Source organism: Pseudomyrmex gracilis, unplaced genomic scaffold, assembly GCF_002006095.1.
Source record: "Pseudomyrmex gracilis isolate BER0280 unplaced genomic scaffold, ASM200609v1 scaffold_22, whole genome shotgun sequence".
Taxonomy (NCBI): domain Eukaryota; kingdom Metazoa; phylum Arthropoda; class Insecta; order Hymenoptera; family Formicidae; genus Pseudomyrmex; species Pseudomyrmex gracilis.
In genome coordinates this window covers 306399-321217 of record NW_018020606.1, presented here as the reverse complement: position 1 = coordinate 321217, position 14819 = coordinate 306399, and the positions used below count along the sequence as shown (strand labels likewise).

General features: G+C 43.4%; 1 protein-coding gene across 1 annotated transcript in view; it reads right to left on the bottom strand.

Moving 5' to 3' along the window:
* The window catches only part of LOC109851939 (fringe glycosyltransferase), a 73347-nt gene that overhangs the window by 28351 nt on the left and 30177 nt on the right, over positions 1–14819 (bottom strand). The window contains exon 5 of the mRNA XM_020422571.1: positions 13237–13396. Coding sequence (XP_020278160.1) covers positions 13237–13396 — 160 coding nt within the window. The remainder of the gene's footprint in view (positions 1–13236; positions 13397–14819) is intronic.

Sequence of the window (14819 nt, the reverse complement as noted above, 5' to 3'; positions counted from 1 at the left end):
GAAAACTCGTTAATTAAAATTGCATCATTTATCATCAGTAAAATTAATATTGTTATACTTCGTCAGTTTTTTGTCTGCAGTATTTTCTCTTAAAATAACGTGTTACAAGGTTCAAAAAAATTTCAATGTACAAAGCGAAATCCCGTAATATCCACGCTAACACAAAGAAAACGCGTAGCGTGTACAAGCGCGTAGGACTTGACGCGATCTTTGCCGATGCACTTCCCCATCGACCTTGATCTTACATTAGAAGGTCGTGTTCACCGCGAAGCAATGTCGGTTATTTGCCTCGGAGAGTGGCGGCATGTTCTCCGCGAACGATTTCCTTGTGGTTTCTGTCTATCACCGTCGCAAAAAAAGACGGCACAAACATTATGCACACACGCACTGATCACGTTCCGCGTCTTCTTCTCTCTAAATTCTTCACGCTCGCTTGAGTAAAATCTACCGCAGTCAAGTTTCTCTCTCTCTCTCTCTGATGTGCAAAGAATAAAATAAAATAAATATTAAAACAAAAGACAAATCCTACTAGAAAAAGCATATTATATATCGAGAGAATCAATTGTGATTATTATATATATATATATATATATATATATATAATTTATTATATATTTATATTATACCTTATATTGTATTATATGTATTATATATATACTATGGTAAAAAAGGTCAGTGACCTCGGTCACGTGACTACGCTGAGGTCACTGACCTTGGTTACGTGATTACGGTATATATATAATATATATATTCTCTTTTTTACTCTTTTCTTTGTCACGTGACTTTACTTTAGTCAGTTTTTAAAGACGCGTGACTTTAGTCACGTGTTTTTTTACTCCCCTCTCTTTCTATTTTTCGAATTGGAGTTTTATGCGTTTTCTGACATCTCTTATATGTATATCATATGTGTTATATGATTTGTAAGACGTACATACTATCTGTCATCGCGGTAATATGTTGTGTTTACTTGCACAACACGTTAAAATAAAAACAATAACAGCGTAGCGCGTAGCGCGCGCCTGTGTTGTGCTAGTATTTATATAAAACGTAAATAAAAAAATTAATTAATCCCAATATTATAATTACTGTGCTAATAAATTTACGTCACGATGATTGAAAATGTCAGCAGACCAGAACCAAGTTCAAGTTTTCGAAAGGACACGCTCTTAATTAAAACGAATAGTAGCCAATATAATTATATCGGCTGCGCGCGCGGATTCGGCCAATAGGTTTAATAAAATGTCTCGTATTTCACGAGAGATTTTGCCCGCCTCTTTTCCTACCCTGCCCCGGTCTTTCTCTTTGCTCGTATCTCTTTCTTGTCCTCCGATCCCTCTTGCTCTTCTCTCTCTTTCTTCGCCCGGATGATTAATACGGCCACTGGCACGCCGTGAGTTTACTGCCTTCCTGCTGCGGCCACCTACGGCTCCCTCTCTTCCTTCATCCTCTTCTCTCGTTTCGTTCTACCTATAGCACACCTATATCTCCTCGTCATCTTCTGCCGCATGTTGTTCGTTTACGAACGACCGACCGACCGACCTCTTCGCGAGAGACTACGCCCGTCGTCGTGTTGCGATATATAGTAAGTTCGCGATATTGCGCGGACACGCCTAGGATATTTCCTCGGCATGCCAATGTTCGCTTCCGATTCGCGAAGAGATTACGTGACAGAGAGTAACACATAAGTTTTTATTAATCTACTAACTTCGAAAAAATAATCTTCAAACGTTGAAACTGACACACGTCATGACGTAAAATAGATTTAATATTTTTTTTTTTATATTAATGTCTCTTTAATTTTTAATACAAATGCAATCACTAATTATAATAGACGATCACGACGACGTGTGGAATGAGATAGAGATTTAATTTAAAAAAACCAACAGTTACGTGTTCTTTTGTAAGTCTCTCGAGAAAGACACACTGCTGATCGATTTCGCACTTTTCACAAACGAACAGTATTTCCGTCCCGCAGTTGAGACTTTTTTATTTCTCTATCTGTCAATCACCGCGGTAAGCTCGGATATAACTGTTACACAGGAGCACATTCGACGAGGATAGCGTTAGGAGATGCGAGCCGAAGATCGATACGAATATCTCACACTCGACACGCCAGACTCCGGGAAAAAGAAACCCCGCGGAATCGAATCGAATCGATCTATTCCGAGGTGTATTCGCAGAATCCGTCGTGTTCGGACAGATCGCATGATCGGCTATAATTGAGCCATTACGCCGACTGCTATCTCGCTCGTCTTCAGAGAAATAAGGCTTTGATCGGATTTCTCCCGCTTTGGAAAACTATCGTTCCTAAAATTACGACAAATATCTGGCTGTTAGCGAAAACGGCTTTTTGAAGAAATGAATACAGATCGATTTAATTTCTCGTGATATTGTTTACGTTTCATCTTGTGAGTCGCGAGAAAGAGAGAGATCTCGTACGACGTATTTTGAGATTTAAAAAAAAAAAATCGGAGATGATGCAACACTTTATTTGCAAATTAAATAATAGAAATAACGTGTGATTTCATACTTATCTGTTTTTTACTTTTTTAACAAACCTTGGAACAACTTTCTTATTCGAAAGACTCTAATATAAAAAAGTTGTTTTTTAGATCATTAACTTAACATCTCAATGTGGCAACACCGACCGAGATTACGTATTATTTAATGAATAATGTATCAATTTTTTTGTTCTCTGCTCTGTTTCAGTATCCGTTACGGGGAAAGGGTAAATCTATAATTCTTGATCTTAATTATGCACGCCTTTGTTAATTTTCATAAATCATACGTGACGTATTTCGACTCCTCGATCTGATTTGCATACAGATTTTCATACATATTCAGTATTACGCAACGTTTATATGTATCGAGGCAAACATATATTCACGAACAGTTTATAACCGCGCGCAACCCGTCAAGTTATCGCAATTAACAGATATATCCGCGATAGATATAAATAAAAAAGACAAAATATCGTCTAGCTATAAATTATTTCGTAAAGAAATAATGTAAGTTGTATTTCATGACTTATCTCCTTTTTTTGAAATTTCACATATAAGCGTTCTATTAAAAGGAGATAAAGTTTTTTTTATTATCTATCGCTCCTTAATCTCTCAATTAACACCGTTTGTTTGTAATATAAAATTCGACTAATATCATTCAACGTATAAAATTCTTTTTTAGTTCAAATACACGTAACAATTTAGACATAAAAAATAATTTTTTTAATTTTATACACTCGTAAAAGCACATGGTTTAACATTGCGAACTGATACAGCGATTTCAAAATCACATGTGTATCCGATAACAATGTTTTTTTCCGGTCAAGCTTCACATAAAATTGTTTAATATACGACGGTGCGTTACTTTGTATCTATAAATCGCTCGAACTAAACGAAACGAGAAGAGAGAGAGAGAGAGTAGCTAGAATCGTCGACGAAAGAAAAACGTCGTTGATAGGCTATTAAGCTAGTCAACACCCCACAGAGTTACGGCATCCTGCGTTACTGTCTACCTGTTAATTAAAGCCAGAACCGAAGCAATATCCAACGTCGCGCGTCCAATACCGAAGCGGTTAAGGATCACATATATCACCGTCCGTTTTTTTTCACGCGATGCTCTTTGACAGGTGTTTTATCATGATAATTAAGAGCTTGTCGAAAACGCGCGGAAAAAATACAAAATCCGTACAAAGATTTTGTTCTCGCAATGTTGTTTTTTCTTTAATAAAAGTATTTTTTTAATACTGTAAAATCAGTACTTTTTTAAAGTTCAAATTAAAAAAACTTCAAGTTTTTAAATAATATCAGGCTGCTCTTAAAGTGTCGCGACGTGAACTGAAATGTGTTCACGAAACGTCGATATGAAAAAACGACGCTATCGCGGTTCAAACTCGAAAATCACATACAATATTTTCAGGAAATTTAAAAATAATAATTTGTTTTTTATTTTATTTCGCGTCACTGTTAGTTTTCTGTCGTAGCTACGCGCGACAAAAATCAATATCTGTTCCCACATAGTGTAAAAGAGATTTTTGTTTCAAAAAATAATAATTTCTCAAATGTTTCGCTCGTTGTAATTAGCCTAAAACGAGAAAAAAAGATTACGCATTCGTAATTATCACTTTCACGGCAATGCCGACTAGTAGAAAATAGACAACAGGTGTGCATTGTATGCGCATCGGCAATCTCGCTCAAGAGAAGCAAATCCCCGCTAACGGTAACGATAATAAGCGGCAACAATAACGCATAATTATAGTTATTACCACTCTTATTACTGTTATCGTGCATCATCGTTATTGGCCGCGTCGCTGTATTGAGTTGTGGGCGTACGAGCGCGCGATAACTGACGACGACGGGATACGTTCCGACAACAATGTGAAAAGAGATGCAACGAGGTTTATACACGTGCGATGTAACGAGAGATTTATACTTGATTTGTTTTACGACGGAAAAATTTGCTCTGCGAAGAAATTTATCCTTCAGACGAGACCTGTGTTAGGTTAAGCATTTAATTATTTTACGATCGTAAAGAGAGCGTCGCAATACGCAAATATATGAAACCGTCATTACGTACATAATTATTATATTGTGCTCTTAGTAAAATATATCTCGATTCATAATAAGAGAAAAGAAGTCACGGAATTTTATTATTACGGTCCACATTCGGACAATACTCTGTCCATGTCGATAACACTTGAAGCGAGTGCACACTCATCGTAAGGAGAGCGGAATCGAGAGAGGTGGAGGAAAAAATATATTAAAATGAGCTCGACAAAAACGTCCACGAATAAAGCCTATTAGCGGCTGACAATCATCGGACATTATTAAATTTCTGCCCTACTTACCGGTCGGTTAACCATGGTGTAATAAAATTCGGTAAAACGCGCCGTCTCATTCTGGAGGACAATGTCGATTAATTGACGGACTTTCGCGGTAAGTTTGCCGGTAAAAAGCGGAGCGACGCGAATTACAAGTCGACCGGCGGAGCAGCCCCCACCGGGAGCTACTCCGGAAGCAAAAACGAACCCGTGTCGAAACTCTCTCCTCCCTCTCCCCGACGAGACTCCCTACGGTAATTAACCGCGGTGCCGGCGGGGACTACCCGATGGTAGTCTCGCAGGTGAACGATGATGAATTTATTACGAGCGTAATTGTGTGCGTTAATTCACATTATACGAGCGGAAATAATATACGCGTCTCGGTCGTGACGACATATTATTTGACGTATAAAACGTCTCGTCTGCGAAGATCTCGAGTCGCGAACTAAGAAAAATCAGAACCCGTAGGTTGCTCGCCACAATAGAGACATGTGATTACACGGAAAGAAACACGAGCGCGGGTAACTGTTATTACTCTCGCACAACCCGAACAGAGATGATTGCCTATACAAGAACGCAATATAAACTGGTTCGTAGCGAAACTAGTCGGAACGATTATATTCGTTTCGCATTTCTTCATCAATGGCGTATAGCCATTTCGATCGCGAGCTCATGAAGCTCAAGTTTCTTCTTTTTCTCTCTCATCTCTTTTCTAGGCTCGGAGGATAATAACACAAACAAAAAACGACACGCCCGAGGAGCGCATATACCTATCTACACACACGTGTACGGCATAGATAATGAAAACAGGGTTAATCGCGGTAGTAAAACGTCAGTTTCACATCGCGAACCACCCGCTGGAAAGAAGCGATCGTAAACTACGAATAAACGCGAGCGAGTCGCTTCGAAGCCGTTTCGAAACAATAAACGTCCGAAGATGCGCCCGTCGATTCTATGTATATATATATATATATATATATATATATATATATATATATATATGTGCAAATGTCCGAGGCAAATTCTCTGATTATGTATAAAGGACGAGAGCAATGCCAAACAGCACCGCAGAATGTCAAAGATTTCCGGAGTAATTCCACAGCTTGAACTCTACCCGCGCGGGCGCGTCCGCACTCCGTTACCTTCATGCATACTTTAATATCCTCCGGCGATGCTCCGTCACACTCCGTCGCATTAGATGAATCCGAGAGGGAGTCTCTCAGTTAGCCTGGTTTATCGTCGTCTTTCCCCGTCGAGAGTCCGGGGGGGTTGAATTCTCTTACGTTTAAAGTCAATGATAAAGCCGGCGGAAATCGTAATTTCCCCAGCCGCCTGTAAAACTTCCAACTCGCGACGCTTACGAGGCATCATAATGACAACAACGTTATGAACGAGCGAGTTGGCGGAGTTAGCGAAGAGATATTAGAAACGGGAAGGGAGGCACAGTTCCTCCGAGATCTGGAGGCTGCGCGCGGTTGCGACGCAAAACGGCCAAGCACTTGGTAGTCGTAATAATAAAGCGTCCGTGCGGTATGCGGTGCTCGGTAATAAGTTCCTGGTTTACGGTTCATCGGCAGGTTATCCCTCGGGTGGATCGGTCTACCGTCCGACCAAAATGACCGTCTCGTGCGCGGCTCGATTTCCAGCCTCCGTCCGTGCACGACGTGAGACCGAGACGTGTACACACGAGATATTTTCGCTCGTTCGACCGTCCGTCTACTTATACTCGCTCGCCGCCTTGCTTGCCTTTCTATTCCCGCCCGTGCCTCTTTTTTTCACCCATCGCCGCACCGCGTCCGTGCGCCCTCACCCTTTCACCTAAAGGCGTGGTGCGCGCGATATCGCGCTCCTGCGGGCGCAATTACGACGCCGTCGGGGAAAATGTAAAGTAATGACCACCGACGTTCACCGATCTTCGCCTGCAGGCGAATTAATCGCTCTCCGGACGATCGACTCCATTGTAACGGGGCGTGTCTCCTTTTCCCTCGGTAAGTTTCTCTCTTGGCGCAAAAGATCAAATCGCCATATAATGTGCACATGCAATTTAATTTTGTATCTTTTATAATTGTTATATATTATAAAATTATTATTTTCTTTTCTTTACGTATATTTATTACGGTGTGTGTGTGTGTGTGTGTGTGTGTGTGTGTGTGATTTCATCATCGTGTACACGACGTTGTCTTCCGGACGCCAAGAAAATAAAAGTAATATTACATATTCAGGAAATTGAACCAAATCCACAAAGGTTTTATTTGACGACGTATATACGTGCGGTTGAAGCGAGTGTGTAATGTATTCTCGTGAAATTACAGGACAACAATTCAGTACCGATATGGGTCGCTGCCCCCCGGGGGGCGATTGGCAAAGTTGCGAGGGAACGTGCGATTAGCAAATTATCCCCCGCAGCATTGACCTACAAGCGACACGGCAAATCCGCTCGCATCGCTGCCTACATCGCCTATACTTTGCCTATCAATTTGCGGATTACGCTCATTCATCCAAACGACAACGTTCCTTTCACCCGACGAGAGAGAGTCTCCGCGCGCTCGGCTCATTGCAGTTTGCATCGCGCCGCACGATGCCACCGAAAGAATCCAAATTAATGATCCGCGCGTACGTGCCCCGGCCCGTTTCGAGTTAATTATCCCTTCGACAAACCGTGCCATCCTGCAATTGCCACATGCTCTCTCACGCTTTTGTAAACCCCGTCCGGATACATCGGCGAGTCCGCAACCCCCATTTGTCAATCCGCGCGAACATTAATTGTACGTAGCTCTTATTTGCGACGCAAATGACGCTCGCGCATCGGAAATGGATTTGTTTGTTTCACCTGAAACGATAACCAAAATCGATCCTTGCGATTATTCACGTCGGGAGTAAAAACAATTCAAAGGAATATTCATTGCCCGATATATGTATGTATATTTATATTCCACAAAACACGGGCGAATTCTTGCGCGGGCAACGTGCGCTCGCTCGCTCGCTTTCTCGGTGATCCGCTTAAAAATCGGTTTGGCTCGCTGAAAATTCCACGCGCAAAAAACATTAACGACACACCCCGTCGCACACGACCGGGCATTAACGAAGAGAGATCTCGGCTTCCTGCGGTCGATGGCGCGCGGGGATCTCTAAATGCATATTACGTACACGCGCTACAGGGTGTTCCGAAAAATGCCGAAAAGAATTTTCGCCCGACAAAAAAAAACAAAACGCTGAATCATATTTCCGTGTACGCGACAACGTTACCAGCGCCCCCGACCCCCATTCATATTTTATTAATCGCGGGCGATATCTTTTTATTCTTATGCCTACGATATTTATCTCGTTCGGAGCGAGCAGAAAGAACGTTGCCGCCGCGAACGAGATCCCGCCCCAGTTGCAGTAACGAGCCGATTCTTTCCGGGCACACTGTGGATGTGCGCACACGTGTGCGCCCCGAGAGGGTCCGGAGATTTCTCGGGCAAATATAATATACGAGTACGCGGTGCCCGCGGGGAGCAACGTCCACGGCGCGGAGACCATAATCTCGGTTGGAAGATGGTACCACACCCATGGGGGGTCGGGCCGGGAGAGATAGCTCTCGACCGACTCGTCGGGTACCGGACGAAGGACGAAGCGAACCCGGTGTGCTCTCCGCCAACGGATATAAGTACCTCGCCCCGGCGGAACGCCGCGCGCGCGTAATCACCTTTCACCCGTGTGTATGTATTACACCGTAGATACACGGAGTCCCCCTGCCACGCGGATCGCCGCCGATTCGCGCTCGAGATAAGGACGAGAGCAAAACGCATCTGCATTCACGGCGGAAAGCGCGCAACGTGACGAAACTCATAAGCCGACCCCCTTTTCGGGCTCTCGTCAACTATTGCTCCAGAAATTGTTCGTCGCGCGATGAACGCGAAGAGGACAGTAATAAATTTCTTGCAATGTTTTTTTTTTTTTTTGAGAAAGGGAATAAACTTTTGGACGCGCACACAAGTTTCACTTCTGTCGCAAATTTATTTCGTTATATTTACTCCACGCTTTTTATTTTCATTACATTAAATATTTCCACGAGTAGTAGTTCTTGTTTAAAAATAATTAATTCTTAATAGATTAGTAAAACATCGTAATTTATGAGATAAAAAGAGAGATTCTGATACATACTCGAGTACCAGGGTACTTTGCAGAGATTAAAGCGCTGGTTCACAGTAAGCGCGTAACAACCGCCTCTCTTTTGGTCAAGCAGTCCGCTCACTTTTTTCTTGTAGATTTATGCAAATTGCCTTTTTTTGCGAAATGAATAAAAGATAGAGGGATGCCTCTTAGCCTAATTAAAGGGCGGAGCGCAGATCGATAGCAGAAAGAGAGAAAGAGAGAGAGAGAATAATCGGGCGCGATTTTTCTTTTAATTAATATCATACAGCGCGCGCGGCGAACGTCATTCGCACGAAAATGGTTTTCATTATACGTCCAAAAGGAGCTTTAAATGGGATTGGCATGCGTGGTTATCAATACGATTTCTGTGCTTACACAGAAATCGCGTTCGATCGACTTCCAAGAGGTTTTCGTGCGCGCGATACTGGTCCGACCGGATCGTAAGAAGGCTGAATGAAGAGAACCGCGAAGAAAGAGGACCACGTAGGAACGACGTCCGAGAAAAAACGTCCGTCGAGAGATCTGAAACCCCTTTATGCGCGCCGAACAATGTCCATTCACCGTGCAGAACATACTGTGCCAAATAGCCGCTTAATAAAACCGGAATAAAACGATCGCAGCGCTGATCTTGAGCCTGTCACCTTACGTAAATCCCACGTAATATTCATCGAGATTTCTTTTACGTAAGTCCGATTGAAACAAAAAAAACACACGAAAGCGATGATTTTTACAACGTTCTCTCTACGTTCTTGGATACAAACAGACGCGAATTACGAATTGCCGCTATTATTTTGCGTAAGAAAGAAAATGTAGAATCATCCACTCCAGCGGACTGAGTTCATCAAGAGACGAGTTTTCTCGAAGGAGAATTTTGTATAAATTTAACTATAAAATATATCACAAACGCCTTTATACGTACTTTGCCTTCAAAGTTTCACTAATCTTGCGCAACGTAATTTGATCGCTTTATCATCTCTCCCGAGCGTTTTAGTAAAATTCTTTGGACGCTCTTCTCTCTCTCTCTCTTTCTCGGGGGTGTGCTTAAGAAAATCTTGTACATACTCAGCGATTTTTGCTGTGCACTTAACGGATTAAGTGCGCCGCCAGGAAAGCGTGTCGGAGGATGCCGGCCAATTTAAATTCCACATAAACACCGCATCAAGTTAAGTGGGTTACCCACGCGACGATCGATGCGCCGACATGCACGTACCAGAGCGATCGATCGATTTCGTGTCTCTCCCGCAGACCGGTAACGAGTCGTTGTTGCGACTGGCATCGGCCATCGTCGGTTCAGTTGTCTGACCGGATCTCACGACAACACTAGCTTCCCCCCTCCCCCTTTCCATGCGAAACAACGACGTGAAAAATTTTCTTTCATTCCGGATAAGCGTGCGACGAGTTTTCCCCTTGCCCGCGCGCTGGATTATTTGTACATACGTCAACATTTTTCTTGCGAATCGCTAATGTTCGCGTTTGTTTTTTGTGCCGAAGTGCGCTTTTCAATTAGCGAGAGAGGAAAATTGAGAAAGTTTCTCGCGCGGAATGTTTGCGTTCGATTTCGAGGATAATTGGATTTTTTCAAGTCAAATTAGTTTGTATTGAAATCGAGTCTTTTTTCTTAAAAATGAATTAAAACACACGTCTATATTTTCCGATTAAACAGATTGTTGGAGTTTTACTTCACGACTCGATCGTTTGAATTATTTGATATCGAAAAGCCAAACTGTATAAAAAAAAAAAAAATGATATTTGTATTTTTCTAAAAATTTCAAACATTTGTCACGTCGAGAGATCTCGAGTTCTCTCTTTTTCCGAATGATTCAGAAAACGCCTGAAATAAGTTGTCGCAGTCTTAAATAAGGAAACTACTCAATAAATCAGAGATCTCAATCTCGCACGTTTGCGTTTCCTGTTCGATCCTCGCGCGCACAATCTCTCCGCGTTCGGTGATGAGAGATCCGATCGATTATCGGCGATCGTAGATCGCGCGAAGTCCGCGGATGGCAAAAAGAAATCCGCATGCTGCGATTAGACTTTAACGATCGTCGAAGAGAAATCAGGAATGGAGAAAGAGAGATATCAAGAAAAGGCGCTTGTGATGAATGACTCTGATCGAACCTTATAAGAAGCAGTTAATCTCGGAAGGAAGAACGGATCTTACGAGCTTTTGCAAGATTTATCGTTTCATCTCGGGAGCGCACCGTGGTATCTCTTTCCCTCCCTCTCTCTCCCCGATCTCCTTCATCTATTTACCCTCTCTTCCCCTTCACCCACATGTCTTTTTCTCGCGATAAAAGGAGGAAACAGCGGGAAGCAGCTTTTCCAATTCGTACACATCGTTTTCTATATTTTCAGCCGCGGTAACACGCAAACATCGACAGCGTAAAAAAAAAAACACACACACACCAACGACAGATAAAACAAAATATCGACTACGCGCGTATCGCGCGAGAAAAAGAAAGAGAAAATGCATATTTCACGTTCCCCGACACACAAGCGACGGATTATAAAATGGTTTATCAATTTCTAAATTGAATGACGCGCGTGTCGTGAAATTTTTTTTTCCGGAACACATCGGGAACCCTCGTCCGCCGTTTGAACGGCCCGTCACACACGGGACGGATCTCCTTCTTCATCTCCCACCGTCCCGACAAGAAAAGAAAAAGGATTAATGGCCTCATAGCATGACACCGCGGTTGGTGATAAGATCGCCGGGGCTTCCTTTAACCCGTGTCTGCTGCCGAGCGACGGCGATCATATCGGCGACATCCGAATCGTGTATCTCCCGAAGCAGCGCGCACATAAGACGAGGGGGGAAGGAAGCTTTTATCGATTCGTGATTGTGCACGAGCGAGTTTCTTCGCTTGGCTGCTGCGTCTTGAAAGAACGCGGCTCTACTATGTCGGCTCGTTCGCTTTTATGAGACACATATTCCTTCGCGCACGCGCGAATTGATACTTCGAATTCGCGATATCAGATAATCGCGAATGCGTGATTCATTTCGCATTTTACTTTTACAATCGAGACATTTTGCAAGTCACACAATAATGTTTTGTCATCTAATTTTTTTTTTTTTTTTTAATCTTTGTACAAGTCGGAAATATTGTCAAAGTCACCAACCGTGCGGGATCAGATAGAAAGACAATGGACGGAGAAATAGCACGACGAAAAAAAACGCATTGCAAGCAATACGTCGAACACCTCCGAGAGACAATTTCGCGGATATACGCGCAACGGGACTTGCAAAAAAGTGTCGTAGATTGAATATCCGAGAAGACGGTAAACCGCGCCGCGTCTCTCTCGCGTGGAGGAAAATCGGAATTTCACGGACGCGCCGTGGGCTTCGTAGAACGAGATCTACTCGTAAAAACCTATCGCACGCTCTCTCTCACTCTCACTCTCTCTATCTGTCTCTCTTTCTCTCAAAGATATATACGTACAATATATATGAGACGTGCAAGAGAATAGCTTCGAACACGCCGCCGGGAAGGCGTTAAAAAGAATAGAAACGCGGCGGCGCGGTTGCCTTCTCTCGAACGAACCGCTTACAAAAGCGGAGCGATCCCTATTTCACTCGAAACACTCTCGCGCGCGAGACGTATGCGCGCCAGATTCGCCGGAAGCTAAACTCGCGAATGCATAAATTCGATAAGATCATCCGTTAGTGACGCGCGGAGAAGCGCGCGGAGCTTCTCGCGCGCTCAAGAATCGCGAAGAAGAGAGAAGAAAGAAAATCTACCGCGAATGATGATCTCTTTTACCCCGCGTTTTTTTTTCTCTTTTTTTTTTTCATCTTTTCCTTATTCCCGATTTTTTCTCTTTTCGCTGACGCGTTTATATAATTTCATCTCTCGAGCTCATCGGAGATCTTTCAAAGGACCGGGCCAATTTTGCCATCGTCTGTCTACAATATTCTCGCGAGCTGGGCGGCGAAGCGCGCCGATACAGCGCTCGTTGTTGTCACTGCTTCAAATTGCCACCGTCGAGCTCTGTATTACCGGATCCTCCCCCTTGTCTTTCCGAGACAGACATCTTTCTTTTTGGTTGACCGAGCGCGCGAAGATATCCGTCCGTAATAGATTGAGAGTTTCGAAGAAACGTGTAATTACAATAAGTGAAACACACCACGGGGGGGGGGGGTTCCGAGCAGGTGGTCTATCGGAATTCGTTCATTCGGACGAACGATCCAGAACAAATTCGTCCGAACGTATTTAAGAGAATCGTCGAAAAAAAGACGAAAGAAAAATATTGAGAAAAGAAAAGATCGGATTCGCACTCACCGGTCGCTTTTGCGGCTCCGGTCCTTGTCTGTTAATCTCCAAGGGCGCAGGTATCGAGGGCTTGCCGAGGTACCAATCCTCGCGCGGATTATAATTGTCCAGGAGTTTCAACAGGCGCGGCACGTTCACGTAGTTGTCGTCGTCGAAGTGACAGAACCACCTGAAATGCAAAATATAAAATTTCTCTTAAATTAACGTTTTTTAATAAATTTTAATGAATATCGTTTTTATTTATAAAAACAAAAAAACATTGCTCTCAAACGAATCGATTAATGATATCATTGGTAAAAAAAAAATAATTATTATTATATCAAAACACAAAAATATTTATGTTATTAAAATCACGTTTCTCGCGAAAAAGAAATTAATAAATCAACGGACGCATCGCGGCATTCATTTAATTCTCCCGTAGCACCTGCGGGACTTCTGTTCGCTGGAATTTCTCGATAACGAGGATGCCGCTTAGCGCTCCAATAAGAGCACGGCGACGCGGATGCAGTCCGCTTTGCTTATATTCTCGCAGGATTAGTCGCATCTCGTGTTCCTGTTTCTGCATATTTCGTTTTTTTTTACGGAAGACGGCGCACGAAGAGCGAGAACACGCGACGTTGTGTGTGCGCGCGTGCACAGCTCTCGTACAATTTTAAACTCGCGCTTATTGAAAAGGACACATTAATACAACAAACACTAAGAAGATACTGCGGTGAAAGAGCGGAATAAATTCCGCGAAAACTGCACGTTAAAAAACATATATTAAAATCTCGCAGTATAATCGTCAAACCTTTCAACTCGCAAGTTTTTGATCTCGTCGTCGATCGAGATTGCCACAGTGGTAATCAAATTAACACACAAACGCACTGCGCGATCGGCAAAATAAATGAACGAGCGTGCGTTAATATCCTATAATTAACGGGGATGAAAATAATTCCGAGGAGCTTTGTAAAATATTGCGATTAAACTCTTCGGTCGCGCGCGGAGTCTGTGTGGAGTAACATCCTCGCAAGTTATAAGGCGCGACGCGCAATCGCGCGCGTACAATTGCGCGCTCCACAACCCTTTTCCCATTGGGAACGGGGCACCGGTGTTGCCGCCGTCGGCAGTAAACGTCGTGTAGCTCGGAGGAGCGAGCGCGTAAGATAGGCGAAATAAAATCTCCTCCTAACGAACGGTTCCGGCCGTGGCGTTGCTATTAGCGTTGCTACTGGGGTGGCCACGGGTGGTCGCTACGTACCTGCCCGCGCGCGCGGCATCGTTAATACACCTGAATTCCAGCTTAATGGCGTAGCTGGCTTACGAGAGGAGAAGGGAGCGCGCACCCGGCCGAGGACGTTGGCTACGTTTGTATATGCGAGCAGAGAGATCGTATCTTCTGCGTGAGCCCCGGAACGGTGTTTGCGAACGGTCGTATACGGGCCGCGTTCCGCCCTTACATACGCCGATACGAAACCGAATCGTTGCACCAGTCGCATTAGATGCGACAACAAAAGAAGCGTTTCCCAGTCGCGCCAGAAAATAAATAATCGAGGAAAGTTTCGCTCTTTAAAAGTAACAATATTGTTTTCAATGTGTTTTTTTTTTTTTTT